This window comes from Akebia trifoliata, chromosome 9, assembly GCF_017979445.1.
Source record: "Akebia trifoliata isolate Shusen 1 chromosome 9, ASM1797944v1, whole genome shotgun sequence".
In the NCBI taxonomy this organism is placed as follows: domain Eukaryota; kingdom Viridiplantae; phylum Streptophyta; class Magnoliopsida; order Ranunculales; family Lardizabalaceae; genus Akebia; species Akebia trifoliata.
In genome coordinates this window covers 22,006,191-22,023,072 of record NC_141383.1, presented here as the reverse complement: position 1 = coordinate 22,023,072, position 16,882 = coordinate 22,006,191, and the positions used below count along the sequence as shown (strand labels likewise).

The following is a 16,882-nucleotide window of genomic DNA, read 5'->3' as shown; positions in this document are numbered from 1 at the left end:
TTTTTTTTTATACAAATGGTTCTAAAATGGCTTAGAGATGTGCATGAATATATGCTTCTATGAAGTTAGGAAGTTGTCCAATTTAAGTTACCTATACATGGTGTGTGTGAAGTAATAATAAAATTTCATACAGGCATCTTGCCATCAATTCTCTTGCCTACCTTTTGGTGGGCTTTCTTAGAGAATCATGGGGTTCCATGAAGAATATATTCTTGAGGAATGAATACTAATCATGGTTTCAAAACTCGCTTTAACGTCTCATCCATGAACGAGATCGAGTTGTTTCGGACGAGACAATCCATTTAACTTGATTTATATTGATTGATTGACGTATATTTAGATTAAAAGTAATTATGATTTTTTTAATTATAAAATAGAAAATGGTTAGGGATGGAATAATGTTTTATTTAAATAATAAATATTGAAATTCTATGAAAATTAATTATTATAATTTAAAATCTATAAAATCTTGATTGACTCGATTGTGATTTTCAAAATATCGTCCGATATATCCATATCGTTGCTTAATGAGATTGAGATTGAGATGACTTGGGCAAGTCATCTTAAGATTTAAACTCATGATGCTAATACCTAGAAAACATATGTTTTTTCCCTATCATCCAAGCCGTAGGTTTGATTTAAATCCTCTTCTCTTTTATTTTCCTTAGTATGAAAGAGGTTTGAGACTTTTTGTCAAACCTATGGCTCAAATGGGAAGAATTTCCTTAAAATATCATACGTTGCTCTGTAAGAATTTAAGTTAATATTTTACCTTTTATCGTAACAACAGATTTTTTACTCTGATTGCACATGAAAAATAGGGTAGAAAATCACTTTTCATGTGTTTGATTGAATTTTTCATGGAAAATTATTTTTCATCTACATTCAAAAGTCCAACAAAAATTGAATTTCACATTTTCACTCATATTAATAGGAAAATGAGTATTTTTCATTCCCAAATTAAAGTTCTTATTTGTCTCTTATTTTTCCCCACTACTACCATATCCACCATTACACTCAACCTCAATGTCATCATCGTCGTCGTCATTTTCGTTGTTGTCCCCCTCTTCTCTCTCTTTTCTTCTTCCTTGATTTCTGTCGCCGCCACCACGTTCCATTTTTCTTTTTTCATTTTTTTTTTCTGTTATTTTTTTAAAATAACATTAAACAATGGATTCAATTTTTTCATCTTAGTATTTTTTTCATGGATTTTGATTTTTTATACAATTAAAAACACCTTTAATATATTCTAGAGTACGTGTCTTAAAGGCAAAAGCAAAGGCAAAAATAGACACACAAATTTACAATGGGGCACTTGCCCCACAACAATTTTCAAATTCTATGAGAAATTTTCAATTATTGGATAGATAACGACGGGGGATAAAAAAAATCCGTTGCTATTGTCTCCACAAATTTTTTTTACACTTATTTGCCCCCCCATGTGGGTAAAAATTCTAGCTCCACCCCTGAAAGCAGATCTAGGTTTTTGTGTACGTGGGGGCAATTAAGATTTATAAATTTTAAAAATGGGTCTTATATTTTTTAATAATTCTATAAATGCTTCGGTTATTCTTGTGAGGCAAGTATCCCTTTTACCCCCATTGTAAATCTTCAAGTACGTAAAGGGTTTAAGTAAGATCGAAGACTCTTGGGGATGTTGACTGAGCTAGATCATGAGAATTAGCTCGAGTGTTCTACCGACTACGTAATGGGGTACTAATTCCACGACAAATCATGTATAGCTTGATCAATTTACTATATACTTGAGCTAGGCTATTGTTTTGTATATCTTTAATATTATAGTGAGAGAAGAATGAATATTATTTAATGCCCCCCCGACATATGCCCCCATCACAGAATCGTAGATCATTTACCTCGAGATACAGATGAAAAGATTTATGATTCTACATATCCCAAGGTAAATTACCTATGATTCTATGGTGGGGGTGTCAAAAAATCATTATATTAAATAATTTTTTTAAATTATAAAAAATACATATTTTTATATTAATATAAAATAAAATAATATTTTATTTTTAAAATATTTCTCATTAATATCTATAAACCCCATGTGTCCCTTGGTCACACAGTCAAAATCTTTATTCTTTTCAAAGATAATATATTTTAATTTTTAATGGAATTGAAAGAATTCAACGGCTGTGATCATCTCTTGTAGAACAGAAAATTTGACAAAATATGAAAATAAAGATATTTTATGCAAAATACACACCTCAAACGATTTCTGACCCGATTGTCAAACGTACAGATGAAATGGGAGATTATTCCTAAAGATTCTCAATTAAATTATCTCGAGATCTAATCTGTTTTTTCTTCCATCTGGTCCGTACATTTGATGTTCAAAATCAAACGTTGTTTGAAATTAGAAAAGTTCATTTCTTATCGTTTCTTCTCAATTTGTTTTTAATTGTTTCTGCTGCAAATTCCTCGAAAATTCGGAATATTTTGATCTCAAAGCTTCTTCTTGTTTGATTCTACGTGCTTGATCAAGAACAGAAGAAGAAAACTCTTCAATTGAGGCTAGAATTAGGGTTTCTCTTCGATTTCTCACGTTATCTCTAGGGTTTGATGTTCTCGATCTCTGGTTTTTTTTAGGGTTTCTCAACTCCGATTTCTTATAATCAACATCGTAGGGTTGTAGATTAGGGTTTTCGTAATGCATCTCGCTCTTGCTTGAGAAAATGAGAGTTCTTGAAGAAATCGTAGAGGTTCCGCTTTCGATCTCACCGGTCTCGTCGGATTTTTCCACACATGTGAGGGATTACAATCCGAGATTCTCTGGTTGGATCTCGAACTGCCATGGATTGTGGTATAACGTTGCTTTGATCGTTCCTTCGGCTCTCTTTCTTGTGTACTTAGCGTTGCAGTCGAGGAAGAGCTTCACGAAGCTCTCTCATGGAAGATCGTATATTATGATATCGTATTACGGGCTTCTTTGGCTCGTTAGCGTGCTTAACCTAGCTTGGTGCCTTCTTCAGGTTCGTGGTTCTAATTTGTTATATTTATTGTAATTAAGAAATCTAGGGTTCAATTGGATTGGATTTTTGTTCATGTTGATGGGTGTTTGGTTGTTAAAATTTTTGTGATTTTTGTAAATTTGCTGTAGGTGTATCTTTTTTTTTGCTGAGTTTATTAGTAATTCAATAATAGGATTCTATCTTAATTTAGTTTAGGGGTGAATTGGTTGCTGTAGTTCTTACAATAGAAAAATATATTTGTCAACAACTGCTTAGGAAAAATTGATTTTTGGGTACAAAAACCTGACATCCTGGTTATGATAAGCGTGGATGGACATGCGAACAAATAAATGGTGTGGCATTTACATAGGCACCACGGTTTTGACGCTTTGGAAGAGTTTCTTTGAGTGATTAATTTTTTTATTATATGAGTGTAATAATATTAATAATAAAAAGGATAGAACAAGGAAAAGAAGGCTGAGAGAAGAACGAATAGAAAAACAAAAATAAATAAAAAAACAAAGAACAACCGCACCCCAGAAAGAGCTACACATCACAAAGAGAATCCAATCTAAACACAAAATCCTTGAAGGATGCCCCTAAGAAATTCTTGTTTAGCTTCAACCAAAGGTAGAGCAAGCCCAAAATCGTCAAAATCACAACATGAGACATACTTTCCTTGCCCTGGAACACCCTCTTTTTTCGCTCTTTCCAAACATCCCAAGCAATGACCGAAGGAAGAGTAGCCCACATATATCTTTTTCTAAGAGAAAAGATATTCAAAGCCCAACCCTCCAAAAGTGAGAAGAAAGTTGGTGGTAAAAACCAACTTATTTGAAAATGATTAAGAAAAAACATCCAAATTCCTCTGGAGAAAGGACAATGAATTAATTTTTATACTAATTAAATTGAAGAAGGATAATACTGGCATGTAATAAAATGTCAAATCTGTGCTGGTTGAACTAAACTTCGGTTTGCTTTGAATTTTTAAGAGATTTAGTTTCCCTTGATTTATTGATGGAGTGGCCCCGTTGAGGTTTTTTATTTTGCTGGTAGACTTCAACGCAAAATAGGCAAAATCCAAGTACTGGAAGAATATCAGCTTGAAGCCATTCTAAAAGTAGTGGACTGTCGATTTCATGCGTTTTGGATTTTGGAAGAATAAGGAAAATCCTCACAAGATGTATTTGAAATCTTTCAATGGATGGCATGAATCAGAAGAAGTATAGCTGAGGATTGGAACAACCTAATATCTTCTATTTTGGATTGAACTCCCAAGCTAACAAACCTTGCTCTTATGATGAAAATGTTGGGAAAGAGGGAGTGATCCAGAAGTTCATTTCATGAAGATAAAACCCTTTTGTATCGATGATCTTTGGCAGTGAAAGGGCTTAAAGCTTTCCTCTTTGATGATTTTGTATTCAGGTGGAGCAGCATTGTAAATGGAACTTGTTAATGTTTTTGCTTTTTGATGAATCTCCTTGCCCTTTTAGGTTTCATTCTCTTTGTCAGTATTCATCCTTCTGATACAAATATTCTCTTTCTGTATTGGTTAGTCAGTCATATCTTCTTTCTTATTTTTTGTTTGACTTTTGCTGACATAGGCATGGGAGTGCACTTCCGGCAGGGAATTGGCATGGAATCTTCTATCATTGTTTACAGCATCTGGAATGATGTTTTTGGAAATTAGTTTGGTGGCTTTCTTACTCCAAGGAAATTATTCGAGTGGTTTGGAAGCTTTAACACGGACTTTTGTTATTTCTGGCCTCGTAGTTGGGGCCGATGTACTTCTCAAGGTATTTTCTATTGGCATATGCTACTCAACTTATGGTCTTCTTGTTTTGTATTCATGTTTAAAACAAATCTTTGATATGAATCTTAAGTCTGTCGCATATTATATCCTCTTTTATCATAATTTCTTTTGCAGGCAATATATGTATTTGGTTTCGCAGTCCCATTGTTCATGGACATTGGTGAAACAACAAATAAGGTGAAGTGGGGCTTGTGGATCATTCACAGGCTATTACTTACTGCCGTCTATGGCTTCATATTGTTCCTGCATCATTCAAAATGGAGAGAGAGATTACCTGGTAAGTTTCCGGACTCATTTCCATGATCAAGCTCAGGAATCAGGACTTTTCAAACCATGAAGGTATCTGCTTTGATTTAACTTGGGTATCTTTTTGAATTTTGTTGCAGCAAGACCTGCATTCTACAACTATATCACTGTGATGTTCTGCTTGAATGCAATAGCATTATTTTCATGTATGCTTATAGGAAATGGAGCTGGCCTTGGTTTCTGGTACGTTTCTCATACAAACCAAATAAAACGTCACCGAAAATTTGATAATTATTCAGTAATCTCGAGCTATTTTTGTTTTCTTTTTACAGGATGTATAATTTCACGACTATCTGCTATCACGCTTTTTATCTTCCTCTACTTTATGTGACATTTCTTTCGGATTTTTTCCAGGTCATCTTTCCCCCTTCAAATGTCGTTAAATGCTATTATATTTTCTATTTTTTCGAAGAAAAACAAATCACTTTTGTTGTGTTTGTGATGATTACAGGAGGAAGATTTTCATTTGGAAAATGTATACTACTCCGAGATGAAAGATGCAGGGTTTTTTGATGCTGATTGGGAATAATCTCGTGATGACACAGGGATAGAAAGAAAATCTGTGGTTAATAGTATCTTGTAAATAAACCAAATGTATCATGGTTTGAATCAGTGACTTTGTGTATGAAACTTCTTTTACCGAAAAACAGACTTATTTCTATGTTGTGTACTTGTTTGATTTCAACTGTTTAGTCTATACTTACAAATTGTTTATATTCCAGCTTGTGGGAATCATATGGATAACATTTTGAAGAATCCAACAATACATTATTTTCAACTTGTTGATCATTATTATGAAAAATTAGCTCATTCTGTGAGAGTTTTAATGAGGTTAAGTATGTTAGAATGGATTGAAAGTTGTATGTAAATGGTTGTTATATATAATCACATATGCCATTAAGTCGTCATTAGGGGTGGCAATGGGTCAGCTCGTGTTGAGGCAAGGATACCATGAAATTTTCCAAACCCAACCAAGAAAACAAAAAAAAAACAGGCACGACGAATGTCACTTGTGTACTAAAATTCTAATCTTAATCGGAAAAATAAGTTTCATTTGCAATTTGTTGAGAAATTTGGAAAGAGAGAAATTTTAGGACTTTTGAGGAAAAGGAGTCTACGAATCTTATTCTCAATCTTGGGATCTATCTTTCCTTGGAGCAAAGGTTTTTAAGGTATTCAATGGGGTTCTTTGAAGATTTTGTAACAAAGTGGGGCAGGGTGTGTAGTATCGAGATGTAATCTGTTTTGCTTTTATGTTTTTCTTGTTTTACTATTTCCTTGTAGCTTTTTGCATTGTCGTCTCGAGTCTTGACTGTCTCTCGATAAAGATTTTTCACTTATAAAAAGAAAAGTTCCATTTCCACCACTAAAAATAAAATACCATTATTAGAAATAAATTCACACAACCATAAACAAATATCTACCTACATAAATTATCACAAAACATAAACTAATTGTTATCGTAAAAAATGTATCACAATTAAAAGGATGAGAAAAAGAAAATGGGTAATTATTTAAAAAATATCTTAAAACATCCTTTATATTTTATAAAATTTGAAAAAATATATTATGAAAATGATCAACCAAATTCTGAAAAGAAAGAAAGAAAAAAAAAAGATAATGAAAAAACCCTAAAATAATTGTTGACATTTGAGATACCTCCTTTAAAATGACACATACACGACAGAATAACCAAATGTGTCAAAATGAGTTGACACTATTATAACCCAAATCAACTAATTTTGCATCATTTTCAAGTTGTGTTTGCAGGTCGTGCTAAGATTGGCAACCCTAGTCATCATGCCACTGCATACATTGTCTTGCCCAAGGATCAAAACTTTTATAAATACCTTATTATCATTAAAAAATACCTTATAAATTTTTTCAAACTTCTTTATATTTGTATTCATTTTTTTTTCTTTTTGTGATGTTGATCATGTCTGATTGCATTTCACTGCATATTTTATTTACATTGCATATGACTAATCCCAAAAAAGCAACCCAGCCTGGTTTGATCAAAGAGGATATTGGTTGGGTCAAAGGTGGTTTCGGCTATGGTAGGTAATGTAGCCATGATTCATTAATGTATTTTCGAGATACTATAGTTCACATCTCGGTAATTTACCAATGGTGGTGGATACCATCATTTTGCCAAAAGAAAATGTGTGAAACATAATCCGAACCATTCAACATTAGCTTTCATCCACATGAAGGCAAAAAGAATGAGTCCTGCTCCTTTAAATGACTCAGCTCCTGTTACAGTTCTAACTTCTTAACTCAAGGACCTTACAAAGCCAATCAAGTAAAGCTGTAATTCACCTCTGACCTCAAAAAATGGACTGTCGGTTGAAACCCAAGATGCAGCCTTGTGGATCAAGGGTACAACCTTAAGGGGGCGGCACTTTTATTAAGTTGGCAGAAACCATGCATTATCTGAAATCAAGAAACATTACTGCTAAACCAATGGGTTCACTAACAATGAAACACAGAAATATTCCAAATTACTTAAAAGATAGAGAGTGAACCTTTTTGAGTTTTTGACACGACAAAGTGCAATTAGCCTTCTTAACTGTGAGCAGCAACTTGAACGAAGTCCACAATCAACTTGGCAACAGAGTTTGGCTTCTCCACATGAGGAAGATGACCGCAATCTGGTATTTGTTGAAGGACAGCATTCGGCAGTTCATTACGAAGTCTCTGTAATAATGTATGATGGGGCACAAACTTTATTGTGAAGGCCAAACTCCATCATCTCATTTCTCTTTAACACTCATAAAAGAAAGTTAATTTCGGTCTGTTTCCTAATGGATTTCTAATTTGCATGGATTCTTTCCGACGCTCAACAAGCTCTAGTGCGACACTTAATATTTTTTTTTTCTTTACTGTAAGATATCGATTAACATTTTTCACAGATTGTGAGCTTATTCGTTTCCAAATGATAGTATCATGTTGAGCAAGAACTAAATGTAAATGATGTATTGTATGGTATCTATAGGTATAACTTACAAGATATATTTATTACAAAATGGAAGTGTTCGGAGGCTCTACAGAAAGCCAAACATTTTTCAATACATGGGCTAGAAGTTTCAGAATGGTCTGAGTTTTTGTGAGTTTTCACGTTGATGAATAGTACACCGTCCAATTATTGTAAACCACTTTGGTTTGGGTTAGAAGTTTTGGCATGGGCTGATTTTTGGGGAGGAGGACCTCCTCACCACAAAGATCATCCTCACAAAAAAAATCAGCCCATTCCGAAACTTCTAGCCCATGTTTGGCTCTCTTTAGGGCCTCCAAACGCTCCCCATTACAAAAAGTATCCACTTGGTTAATTCATTATTATCCTTGTCCTTATATAAGGATACTCATTTTTTGTTTATTAATTAAAAATACAAGGCAAAGTTGATGAATCCAATCTTTTGTTGGGGTTTGTTAGACTCTGACACCCGTACCTGTATGCAGGCAACGTATCTAATAGTCAGCTCGAGAAATTAACTAACCTCTGCAAGTTTGTTGCTTATAATCTGGTCGTCCTCACCCCATATAACAAGTGTCTCCTGTTTTATCTGTTTAACACAAATACCATAGCATCAGAACAAGCTTCAGTATGACTCAAGGTGCCAGCTTGCTAAGATGGTTAAGTCTGCGATTGTTGATACCACAACCCTACATGTGCTCATAGAAAAACCCAATTGCTTAAAATACACATGGCACATTCTCCTTGGTGTTGGGTGCCTTTTGTGTTCAACTAGACTGGGTCTACACATCACCCATCATCATCAAAACCTAATCCCAAATTTTTTGGGTTGGTCGGCAGAACAAATCCTGTTCCTCCATTCAAGTCTGTTTAATTGCACCTGTGTCATACACTTATACATGCATACATTCAAGGGAGTCAAAACCAATGCTTTAAAACTCAACTCAATTCAAAAGCAACTGAGTAGAATTAGACTCCCACTGCCAATCCTAGATAGCAGTTGAGATTTTATGAGACCTACCAATACTTTTTTGACTAAAATGCATTCAGAATTTCTGGCATACCTGTTCTATCTGGGTATTAACATTATAGCCCCCACTAATCATAAAATCAACAGTTGCATCATCCCACCAAGGAAACAAGCAATGTAAGCGGCCCACCTAGATTGTAACATGAGATGTAAACACCATCAGATCCTCTACCTCACCCTTGCAACATTAGACAAACCTTACAACAACAAAAATAAAATTCAAGGATGCATTATTTCTCATTTAGGACTAACAATATTTTATGAAACCTTTTGTTTTTTGGCACTAAACAAATGTGAAGAGTATGATAGTAGATGCTCACATTAGCCCAGTCTAAGCTGGTAGTAAAGGAAATACCATTGAAGGCCAAAAAATTCACGTATAACCGTAATGGAATGCTCTTCAACAAAGAGACCTGATCCAAGACAACATCCACTGTTCAAGTATTTGAGAGAATTGAATTAATATGAAGTACATAAAAAAAAGAATTATGGAACTAAAGAGGAAACTTCTAGTATACTAGTCAATGGAGGATGTACTTACATAGGATGTTGTGAAGGACCCATATAAGGAATCTATTGATTCTTGTATATATGGTTTCCTCCAAAAAATAGACTACATAATAATGACTAGAAAAAATGTTGATAATCATACAACATAATCAAGGAATTTTTTTTCATGGTTTTTCACTTTTTAGTGGTTGGACATTTCACGAATGGAAAAAACGAACACCCCAAAAGTTCTCTCTTTTTAAAGATTCAAAATCTTTAAACCACCTTTTCTTGAAGCTTTGATGGTTGAATGTGATTCCTCTAGTGTTATAACTAAGGCATCTTTTAAAGCATGTGAGGTTTTTATATTACCAAACATCTTTCACCGTATCAGACATCTTGTGCCAACCTGAAATATTTTATTTAAGATTTTTTTATGGTAATAGAAGAAAAATTATAAGAAATTAAAAGAAAAAAAACCCACAATATTTTGAAACTATCATCCCCTTTGTACCATAAAAGGCCAAGGTTTGGGGAAACAAATTGAGTCCTCTTATAGATCAAAATAGTGATCTCCTGGGATTCAGGAGCCACCATCTACATCTGGAAGTATGATTTTCATAGAGTTCATTCCTTCCCATGTACACATGGCTTGTACATAGGCTGTGCTTGAATCCAATAGATCACACGCTTGTTCTCTATGGAGAGATCAAAATGTTTCTCCAATGTAAGCCATCTTTGGCAACCACATCCACTTTTTCATTAATGATAACCAAGGTATTAAATTTAGGTTTTGATGTCTATTTCAGCAACCTAGAATTGGAAATACTTTGATTGGTGTGGGAAAAGTATAATTTCATGAAAAATGATGGAATTATTGTAGAAATGATCAAAATATTGAGAGATGTTTCATTGAAATTGGATAAAATAGTAAAATAGACATGAAAACACATTCATAAACCATCAATTTATAATAAGCAACCACATGGAATGTGGAAATGAAGATCAATAATGTTCCACCCCATGTCAGCACAGGTATTGAGAGCTCGACAGCTAAAAACAACAATATTGGACTTGAAAATTAAAATAACAATGCCACATTAACTACATATACCTTCATATTAAAATACTTGCTTAAATGAACAAACCATTAAGTATTATATCCATGCATTACTATTTTTTTACTTTTGAGATATTTAAAATAATATCCAAGCAATAAGAACATGGATGATTGTGTGTGCTTGTTTTTATGAATGTGCTAATATGCATAGAATACATCAAAATAAGAGTATATTAGAATATCTAATTAATTATAGTTCATTTCTACTGATGAATGAATATTATGTTTTAAATAAAATTTTCAAGTCCTTTATACAAGGAACTTATAATTTTGGTAATTTTATAAAATCTATCAATACTTTTAGAATAATTTTTCAAAAGATAAAATATTTTGGTCTAATTTTACTTCTTATCGAAATATAAACACCAAATCTTGCATTTTTTTAAACATAAAATTTGATTATTTTGGTCAAAATTTAATATTCACAGAAATATTTAGCGAACTGGGGGGAGCAGAGGGGGGGTGGACATGGGCATGGGTATATGGCGTGCGTGTGTCTATGAAGAGTCAGCCAACTTGCACGCACAGTTCATTCTATAAGCCAACATGTAACATACATAAGACATGGATTTAGGTAGAATTGAATGGAGGAAATAATAGGTTCAACCGACTGCAAATTGTTGGGACAAGGCCTCGATGATAATGACACTAAAAATCATTTAACCAATATATAAATAATACCTGGAAACAAAATATTATATTTAATTAATATTTGTTTGAAAAAGTGTCAGAATCTGTCCAATAAGTGGATAGAAAATGGTGTCCGAAATTCTTGACAAAATTATGGAACACAAACACTCACCCCAGCATATGCTAGTGTTCTAGGTAATTTGGATAAATTCCCTGTGCCTCCTGTGTAGACACTTGCATCGATTAACACCAGCTTCGCAACCTGAGGCATTGAGAAGAAAATTATTTTGAGAATCATATAAAACCCGATCACTGCTACAAAAGAGATCATCTCACTCACTTCTATTTCTAAGGCTTGGCTTGGAAATTTGGTTCTGTGAATTATCTAATGGTGCATGCTCAACTCAAGACTTAAAACCCCAGTATCCACACAAGCTCACCCATCCCAAAGTACATGATGAGTCTGTATAACTCATTCAAGTCAACAAAACCAAGTCACATTAAACTCGATCTTATAATAATATTTGGACTCTCATCATTTCAGATAGACTCAACCATTGTTTTGTGATTCATTCAAGTCCCACAATCACTTCAACATTGATATGACTTTTGTTGAGTGTTGTGTTATCCGCCTCCACTCCCGGGTGTCAAGTGCTCACGTATCGTGCCCCAGTTTGACCCTTGACCCTTTAATATTCATAGTTGCACCTTCCCCAATAGATTGCTCTTTTGGAGTAGTTGGTTGGTCAACATAGGGCACGGGTTCGAGTCTCCTCAAGGGAATTTTCCACCCTTATGAGTGAGGGAAAGTGTTGAGTGTAGTCCGCTCCTGGGTGTCATGTGCTCACTTATTGTGCCCCAATTCAACTCGTGACCCTCTTATATTGATAGTTGCACCTTCCCCACCAGATAGTCTTTTGGAGTAGTTGGTTGGAAGTATCTTACGTGAATAATTTATGACTCCGGTGATATCTAGTCCAAAACATATATCTTCAAAATTACATTATAACCTCACATTTTCCATAAAGGGTTATATTGAAAGTCTTAACGCTTACAGCTTCTGGATGATTAAAAGCAAAGTCAATTGCCACCGCAGCACCAAGACTTGGTCCAACTAATATCATGGGCTTCTTTATGTAGGACTCCCAAAGCTATTGCACAAATGAGATCATGACATAAAACAAAGTTAGTATCCCAGCTCAATAAAAGAGATAAATGTACTAGAAGACGAGAGACATAGACATGTCCATAAAGGATGGAGGAACTGTCCTCTCCACCCACAAATGTGGAATCAATCCATCCCATTGATGGAGCATCACGACTATGGAGTCCAATAGGTGAAGGGATGCCCCGGCTGATAAAATATGGACACACACCATTGCTTGGATACTTGCCTGTGATGCCCCAAAATTCGAGCCCACTACCTGACTCACACCCCGTGAGTCAAGACGTAGATTTGAGGATTTTTTTAAAAAAGGAAAACGTAAACTAACCATTTCAAGTGAAGACAAGATGAACCAATTCCTTGCATGAGCTCACAAGTGGAAGACTTTATAAAGAAATTAAGAGATTAATCATAAGGTAAAACAAGTTGAATTATTTATGAAATAAGTTGTACTACCCTTTAAAGAGAAAAATAACGTTTTGGAAATAAAATAATATCATCATGGGTATTTGGGAAAAACATTGAATATTTTATAGAGAAAACTGACAGTTCAAAAGTTCAGATTTTATAGAGTTACAAAATTAACTCAGATTTAGATGTATCATATACCATTAGAACTGTAACTTAACCAAAATTTTGCACATAAAATATAATAGAAATATATTTTAGAAGAAAATATTGGGGGATTTTACAGATTAGTTGGACTAATGCGTGTTGTCACCTTTGGACATAATATACATTTTTAAAGATGGGGTTATATTACTGATCAGAAAAAAAAAAAAAACAAGATGGGGTATTAGACAACATGTCTTTTTTTGAGTGTGTGTGTGTGTGCTTTTAACCCAACTCAAGCTGAAGAGCTTATTGAATGGTCACTGGCTACCGCTTTGGTCCCAAATCTTTGGGTACTAAGAGTTTTTTTTTTTTAGGAGAAATAATTACTATGAATAAATAAAAATATCTTACAAGAAATACCTGATAGAGGTGCTCACGCTTGGAGACCACATTACATGTTGGAAGCCTTTCTAATAAAGTCAAAACCAAAACCGGATACATCATCCAAGAACTAGACAGGATACCACGAATTCATTCCAATACAAATTTGGAGCCAAGACAAATTCAGACCTAAATCAGAGAAACCCCACCCAAGAATGTCCACAGCCCATGTCTCCAATCCAGCCTCCTCAAGCAACGGATATGTGTATCTCCATTCCAAGCAAGAACTGAAGAACAAGATGGAGTGAATTGTTCAGGCTCAGAAAGCAACGATATTTTTGAAAATGTAGATAGAAATACCATATAATACTGGCCTGTCAAAACCATGGAGGAGAACCACTGCATTGGTATCATTTTGCACTAATGGCTTCACACAACTACTCATAATTGAACTCTCTGAGAAACTAATCTGCAAAGCCCAGTGGCACCCCATATTAGTCCTATAAATAACAACAAACAGGAGACCACTAATTTTCAAGATTAAAAGGCATTTGAAATCTTCTATGTCAGAAACAACCCCCCAGTCATTCCTAGCTTGCTCACATTGTACTTGATTTCTGGTGGGCAAAGTCAGTATTCAAACCAAGATTCAAAAACCTTGGTTGTAAATCACTTAATAACAAGAAACAATTAAACTACTTTAAAGCTTCAATCCAAAAGTTCACTATTGCAATACAAGCTCTATGAAACTTCGAAACAGAAGTGTTGGTGTATGACAGATATGAGGTGTTAGACAAGCTAATCCCAATTCCCAACAAAGTGACACACCGACACGTCCATACGGTGATTCAGTACATTAAAGTATATGCAGTATATTTAAAACAATTTGCCTCGTACAAGAACCTCAAGCGATGAAAAAAGGAACGATGATGGCTCTCTACCAAATTCATGAACTTGAAGGTTAAATATGACTCCAAGGCGGCATAATGGTGATTGCTCTGTGCTTTGGAGGGAAAGACGCGAGATCAATGCTATCAAGAACATTTCGAGGGACTTTAGGGAAGTCGAGCTTGGTTCACCTATAGGAAGACAAACCGTGCAGCTGATTTCTTGGCATCTTATGTGTATTGTAAGAGAGGATGTGAGGGGGCGGTTTTACAAAAGAATGTAGCATCTCTCTTTTCTTTTTCTGGTTGGGGGTCTACCTTACCCCCCGATTTCCTTCCAAAAAAAGACAAAAGAATATAATTGAAACATAATGTATCTAGATATAGTAATTTCTTTGGGTGTTAATACTCAATACTAGAGACCTGTTCTCAAATCCCATCTTCATCTACTGACCACTATCTGAACCATTCAATCAACGAAACACGTTTCCCTAACCATTTGATCAATTGCATTCTTTCACATAGATAATGTATTTTTTGACCACTAAAATGATAATTTATGTGGGGTCGGGGTGTGAAACTGTAGGTATTAGTCCAATTGGATGGATAATTGTGTTTATATAAGCATCCTCAATTGTATAAGATCAACTCACATACACACATGCATCTTGATTCTTACAAGGTGTCCCGTTCCTATAGAATAGAAACGGTGTCTACCTGGCACGTTTTAGTAGGAGTTTAAAACACATCGGGCTCCTAAGATGTTACCAGAATGTGCCATGTAGGCACGTATATTGTTATAGGAACAGGACGCCGCTCTAGATCGCGATTATTCTTAAAAATGATGGTAGGACCCACATGAAAATCATGTTGGACAATCCAAACATGCATTAAGTGTCCTCCTGATGAATATCAGACTCACACAAAATATAGTACATTTTACAAGTTGACACACAGAAAATAGTTAATCAATGGTGTAGATGACTAGAAAAGTAAACCCATTTCCCCAATTTCACACCAAATATAAAATTTTAATCAATGTAGCTAAAAAAAGATAAATAATTACTAATGGGATTCAAGTAAGAAAAATTAAAAACAAAAAAAAACAAAAAACAAAAAAAACAAGAAAAACAAAAAACAAAAAAACACACACTCGATAAATTTCTATTTATCCAAATTCCACCAAAACAAATAAAATGGAAAGAAAACCATAAAAATAATAACTGACAAGTGAAACCCTTACCCCATTAAGATTACAAGCTAAAACTAAAGTTAGAGAACCCAAAAAAGGAATTATATTTTTGAAAAAAAAAAAACCTGTACGGGCAGCCTCTCAATTCGTTTAGCCAAAGTTCGAGCGAATGGGTCTTTGATTCTTTCAACTTGTTTCGGAAGAAATGATGGAAACCCATCTCCAGAAACCCTAAATCCTCTCAAGTTTCTGCAATTCGTGGTCACTCCGATTGGTGCAGAAACAGCTGTGAGAGCTAGCATTTCTTCACTAATGTTCTCCCAAGGCTTACGTTAGCACCAGCCAACGTTCCACACTTGCACTAATAATACTACACAAAGACTTGTGGTCTCTGTTAAAAGCCTTAGCTTGTTCTGTCTCCGAAACAATACTTTTTAGTTGGAAATTTGAAGTCCCCCTAACATTACCAAGTTAGTAAGGATTTCACCTTACCAAGGGTCCTTGGGACCACCCTTGTCATCCAATTCTTTGTCGTAGAGGACAAAATTTTATGAATTTTGAATTTTTTATTTTAGAAAATGTTATCTTTCACTGTTGAATTTCATTTTTAAGTTTGGGAGTTACGTGAAAGTTTGATAACCATCAACTTTTAAAATAATTTAATTCAAAAGAAATTGATTTTTGAAAAAGAAAATTGGATTTGAATTTTTCAATGAAACTTAGAGGCATGTGGTGTTGGATTTTTGATGTGCTAATCCATTTGAGAAAAACATCCTTTAGTAAGATTTAAAATCTTCCTATGTTAGTAAGGAAAGGATTTCACAAATTTGAATGGGAAGAGAGATCATTGAGTCGTGCTAGGGTGACACAAGATTTATAGTAATTCTCACAATTCTGACGTGGAGATGTATACATAACTGTAGATGGTTGTTACTCCTATTGCAAGGAAACACATCCATGGTTATGTGCACATTCCACATCAGAATTGTGAGAATCGCAATATATACCCTGTGTCACTTCAGTATTAGTGGAGATCATTAATCACGTTTTGGTTGTAATACAATAATTAAATAAAGAGTCGTGATTTTCTGACTTGAGTATTTTCACTCAATCTTACATGGTAAGGGTGCAAAACTGTTGATCAATTTTTTCGAGATGCTTCGAGATGCACAAGAAATCAATCAATAGTTCCATGCCCTTACCTCAATAGACCGAGTGACAATACTCGTGTCAGAAAGCTTTAAATAAATTGAGTTAGGATTAGGAATGGTGTCATGATCCTATGATAAAGATAATGTGTCTACATGACACATTTTTATTGAAGTTTAAAACACATAGGGCTATTAACCCAGTTGTGCATGGTGC

General features: G+C 34.5%; 2 protein-coding genes across 3 annotated transcripts; one reads left to right on the top strand and one right to left on the bottom strand.

Moving 5' to 3' along the window:
* The first annotated feature begins 2,416 nt into the window (after positions 1-2,416).
* LOC147394674 (protein CANDIDATE G PROTEIN-COUPLED RECEPTOR 2-like) lies at positions 2,417-5,755 on the top strand. The gene is made up of 6 exons (XM_086454697.1): positions 2,417-2,996; positions 4,580-4,771; positions 4,903-5,065; positions 5,175-5,277; positions 5,367-5,448; positions 5,546-5,755. The coding sequence occupies exons 1-6, from the start codon at positions 2,700-2,702 to the stop codon at positions 5,621-5,623; spliced, it is 915 nt and encodes a 304-aa protein (XP_086310823.1). The 5' UTR covers positions 2,417-2,699; the 3' UTR covers positions 5,624-5,755.
* A 1,501-nt stretch (positions 5,756-7,256) lies between these two features.
* Positions 7,257-15,961, bottom strand: LOC147394673 (alpha/beta hydrolase domain-containing protein VTE7-like). 2 transcript variants are annotated; one of them, XR_015181396.1, is made up of 11 exons: positions 15,643-15,961; positions 13,813-13,907; positions 13,628-13,725; positions 13,478-13,527; positions 12,393-12,488; positions 11,510-11,599; positions 9,419-9,511; positions 9,133-9,228; positions 8,592-8,657; positions 7,620-7,745; positions 7,257-7,527 (listed from the first exon to the last, which is right to left on the bottom strand). XR_015181396.1 is itself a non-coding variant. In XM_086453719.1 (11 exons), the coding sequence occupies exons 1-10, from the start codon at positions 15,817-15,819 to the stop codon at positions 7,660-7,662; spliced, it is 993 nt and encodes a 330-aa protein (XP_086309845.1). In that variant the 5' UTR covers positions 15,820-15,958; the 3' UTR covers positions 7,257-7,527; positions 7,620-7,659. The 2 variants fall into 2 exon arrangements, 1 of the variants encoding a protein (XP_086309845.1); XM_086453719.1 differs by having other exon boundaries at positions 7,620-7,791; positions 15,643-15,958.
* Positions 15,962-16,882: the final 921 nt, after the last annotated feature.